Below are 5000 nucleotides of genomic sequence, written 5' to 3'. Positions count from 1 at the left end.
TTTTTTTTTTTGTTTTTTTTTGTTTTTTTTTTTTTTTTTTTTTTATTAATAACAAAAAGAAAAAAAACAGATATTCTCAAACGTCAGCCAGTTGCCATACACCAATCTCTCTTCTCACAGTTTGTTACAACGTGTCATTCGCATAAACTGCTGGTGATCAAACGGAGCTTTGCTAGCTAACTCCTTGTAAACATGCGTTTTATATTTGCTACATTTGACGTATACATCGTGTGCGATACGATTGGCTGCAGTTGGTAAAGTTGCATTTCCGTATTAAAGGAAGCATGCGGTGCTTTTGCATATAATCGTCTTACAGGTCTCACGTTTTTCGTGTAAAGAAAGAAAAAAAAAAAGAAAAAAGAAAAAAGACAAAGAAAAAAAAAAGAAAAAGACAACGATGACTACGACGATGAATTTATTCCTTGAGAGAATCGATTTTTTTCTTAATTAACATTAACAAAATGTCTGCGATGAAAAGAAAAAAAAAAAAAAAAGAATTTTGGAATCGTTAATACAGTGAATGTCGATTCCTTATTGTTTGAAAATAATGATTTATTCGATTGTATATCATTGGAATTGTTTTGGCATGATATAGATGATGATAATTAATATGTCTTATATTTGTATGCGTGTGCTTGTATAATCGTATTGATGATCGATGTTTAAGAGAGGTAGCAGACTAAAATGGTACATCGTGCTTTGTTGCCTATAATTTGTGTTGCATTTAGAGAATGATTTACATATATGTATATATGTATAAAATAAATGTGTTATATGTAATATATATACATATATATATATATTTATATATATATATATATGTATATATATATATATGTGTATATATATGTTCTTTTTTATATCAGTCTTATATGGAAAGGTAAAAAGAATATCTACAAAATTATAAGACGTTTAAGGATTTAGACGGCGAAGAAGAATAATAAATATCTTTATGTTGGAAAATATATCATGCTCATGGTGTAAAAGTTACAGAACTTTTTACAAAATGCTGCGCAGGCGAACTCGAAGTATTCAAATTTTTAAGGGAGAACAAATTCAAGAAAGTACATATGTATTCCTGAGAAGAAGCGCTTCGAATTATGTAAAAGAAACGGTTTTAAAGATGCTCCTTCTTCGCCATCTTTCTTTTTCTTCTCAAAAGAGAGAGAAAGAGAGAGAAAAAGAGAGAGAGAGAGACAACTATATAAGCGATAAAAAACAATAATAATATCACAAAAAAGATGAAAAATAAAAAAGGACAGGAATGGAACAACAAATCGTTTGCTTGTAATTGGCTTTTTTGTATGTTTATATTACAAGAAAAGAAAAAAATGAAAGACAAATAAAAAAAAGAATCTGTTACCTTTTGTCGTTCTCGTTTGTATTTATCAATTATTACAAAAAAGGTTGTAAAAAATAGATATGCCATGCTATTCTGGTTCACCAATAACTATGTAATATATAATATGTATGTATGTGCAGCATACGTGTCTTTTACGAAAGTAATCGATAAAATTTCTCGGTTTGCGATCGTCGTTGCATGTTGAAATTATCGTAAACATACATATATAAGAATATACACAGAATAAAATATATATATACATATATATATATATATATATATATATATATATATATATATGTATCTATATATACGTACTGGAAGTTAAAGTAATAGAGAAGATATAATAATAAAAGAAAGAATTTAATTTAAATGGGATAGAAAAAATATTAAAAGGAAAAGATTGATAAAGAAAGGAAAAGAAAGAAAGAAAGAAAGAAAGAAAGAAAGAATGAGAGGAATGAAATAAAGAAAGGAAAAGATAGAACATAAATCGTAGAAAAGAAGAAGATGCGAGGATATTGTACTTTTATTAAATAATTATACCTCTTTCCGTGTTCCCGCTTGTATTCGCCGCTGTACTTGGACCTACTCCCTACGAGCTCTATTATCTCAGGTATGCTACTAGCAAAAATTGCCTGTAAATAGAAATCATAAATGGAAAGGAATATGCCACTACGGATCGTTAAAAACAAAGTAGGTCATCTATCTATGGTCACAATTTGCAGCGGGGCTTATGCCACCCCTCTTGTCTACGTGTACGTGTTTTTATGTGTTCATTGGGTATGATATGGGTGTATAAGCGTGTCTGCGTGTCTCTCTCTTTATATGTGTACACATTACGCGTGTTTGTATATATATATATATATATATATATATATATATATATATATATGGTCGTACACGTTTGTTATATTCTACTTCGCTTTTGTCTTATTACCAAAAAAAAAAAAAGAAATGAATCGGCTTCGGAGGATAAGAGAAAGGAGATACATCAGCACACATAAAACGATTCTTACCTCTTGTAAGCATCTACAGTGTATGTACGTATGTATGCATGTGCACGTTTATGTTTTACGTTGTTCGTTGTATGTATGAATTCCTGGAAAATGTTGATCATTGTACAATACTCACCACATTTCGTTACGAACATGACTTTACATACATACAGGGGAAGTTTCCTTTAATGTCGCAATACATACGTACAATCCCGTAAGAGATTGAACCTATTGATTTGTTTTTACGAACGTTATTTGATATGAGGGATGGACGTCCTATTGTGCAAATTATTTTTTTGGAAATCAAGTAACGGAGAAAATTTCAAAGTCAAATTCAATTTTTTTAAATGGATCCATATATTCTTCTTTAAAGGAAACACTCTGTATATTGTGTTTATGTGTATATATATATATATATATATATACACATGTATGTATATATGTATGACGTATATATATGTTGGATGCATAGAGTTAGAGAATAGGGTGGAAACACTAGCCGGGGCTACTTAATGGCTTGGAGGACTGACGTGGACACTGATGGATATTTCTTTATATTTATTCTTCTATCCGTCGTAAGATGAGAAGCTTTAAAATGCTCGGAAAATAGTGTTCGTCTTTGGTAACGCGACAATGACGATAAACGATTATCGATCCGTTCTCGATACTTCGATGTTCGTTCTTGTTTTTGCACGAATACCCGCGTAAAACCGTATCATTTGAAACAAAAAAGAAAAATGAGAGAGAGAGAAAGAGAGAGAGAGAGAGAGAGAGAGAGAGAGAGAAAGATAAATAGAGAGAGAGAGAGAGAGAGAGAGAGAGAGAGAAAGAGAGAGATAGAAAGACAGAGAAAAGAAAAGTTGCCAAAATTCGTATTTTAGCGCATTAACAGACAGAAAAAATTTTTTTTCTACGGAACAAAATATTTAGTTATTACAATAAAAAATTTTTAATAAAAAGAATTGACTAGGAAAAAAAGAATTATATAAAACGTAAGCTTGCTTGAAAAGAAAAAATTAATCGTGCAATATTATCCATTTATTTTGAATATTTTTTTGAACTATAATTCACAAAGTACGTTTATGTTATGTGTGAAAATAATTTTCTGTAATCGATTGTTAATGCATTAATCATGGCAGTGACCGTTAAAATTGTATTATTGGATAATAAAACAGCGCGACAAAGCGAGTTGATAAAATGATGGTCGAATAAGGGATGAATAAAGAGATCCAAAAGAAACAAGATAGAAGGATAGAGACAATTAATAATCCTGCAAGAGCGAATATATATTTCGCTTCAATATATATGTAAAATATGTGATCGAAAAGTATCGCATTATCCATAAATGCAATAAGATTGATAATGGTATCATCCACTGGCAGAAAATTCCGTGGAGCTTTTAAATGCATTAAATACAGTTTACGTAAAGTGTCGCGACCAGCTGATCCTATAAGTATATGTGTTGTGTGAGAGCGTGTGTATGCACACGTTTATATATAAAACACGTGTGTGTCCCGAGAAACAGGCTTCGCGTTGTTTTTACAAAGAGAGAGAGATACATATATGTATATACAAGTGGAAAAAGAAATGCTATAAGTTGATGCTTCAAATAAAGAGGCATCGTTCGTTGCTGCGAACTAAATCTTGTGAAAGAGAGGATAAGAGATAGAGAATGAAATAGAGTGAGAAAGGAATAGAAAGAGAGAGAAAGAGAGAGAGAGAGAGAGAGAGAGAGAGAGAGAGAGAGAGAGGCTATAAGCATGACATTTATCTGACTGGCAAGCAAAAGATAAAGGCGAATAGCTCGGTGAATCCGTTCTATGTTTTTTATATAGAATTATAGAGCATTCATATATAATTATAAGCGTCAGCAGTTTTTCACGCCGATTACATCGATCATTGTTTTTTTCCCCTCTTTTTTTTTTCTTTTTTTTTTTTTTTCGTTGCACCGCAGTTTTAACGTCGACGACATCTTGATATCTATCCTTACCATTGTTATCTTTGATCCCTTCTTTTTCTTCTTTTTCTTGAAAAATCTTCTTCTCGGCAATTCCATTTGTATATAATTCGTTTTTGATCCCTTTAATTCGTCTGGCTACATTTCCATATGGCTCAAGCAACCAAAGACACTGCAGTTTAATGAATCAACGCAAGAGATAGATAGGTAGATAGATAAATAGTTAGGTAAATAGATAGATAGATAGATACAGATAGATAGATAGATAGATAGTTAAGTAGATAAATAGATAGATAGATAGATTAAAAGATAGACTATACATTGATAAGTACATAGAATAATATGGCTTGAAAGAATGAGAGAGTCGATCGATTTGCGAAAAGGTATGTATGTATCTGACATATACTCTCCTATTTATTTTTTTCATTTCTTTTCTTTCTTTCTTTTTTTTTTTTCTTTTCTTTTAATCTCATTCTAATAATCGCGATGATATGAATAATAAGAATAAAAATGTGCTGGCGATTTAAAAGCTGAGAAATTACATATTGCGTTATTCTACGTCAACCGGTATACGAATCAATTATTGACGGAACGAAACATAAAATTGATCGCAAGTAAGAAGTTACATCAGTTCGGAGAGCGAGAGGATTTTACGAGAATTCCCTTCGCAAAGGGTATATATTTTCATAATCGAGTGGCTACG

The 5000-nt window shown here is 31.0% G+C and overlaps 1 protein-coding gene across 50 annotated transcripts in view; it reads right to left on the bottom strand.

The window, feature by feature from the left end:
- LOC124425408 (calcium-activated potassium channel slowpoke) overlaps window positions 1-5000 on the bottom strand; it is a 75558-nt gene that overhangs the window by 53833 nt on the left and 16725 nt on the right. For 17 of the 50 annotated variants that reach the window (XM_046965735.1, XM_046966125.1, XM_046965709.1 and 14 more), the window contains exon 7: window positions 1889-1980. The exons of the other annotated variants lie outside the window; for them this stretch is intronic. In XM_046965735.1, the coding sequence (XP_046821691.1) occupies window positions 1889-1980 (92 nt within the window). The remainder of the gene's footprint in view (window positions 1-1888; window positions 1981-5000) is intronic. 50 annotated transcript variants of the gene reach the window in all.

Source organism: Vespa crabro, chromosome 1, assembly GCF_910589235.1.
Source record: "Vespa crabro chromosome 1, iyVesCrab1.2, whole genome shotgun sequence".
Classification (NCBI taxonomy): Eukaryota; Metazoa; Arthropoda; class Insecta; order Hymenoptera; family Vespidae; genus Vespa; species Vespa crabro.
This window is presented reverse-complemented; position numbering and strand designations above follow the sequence as displayed.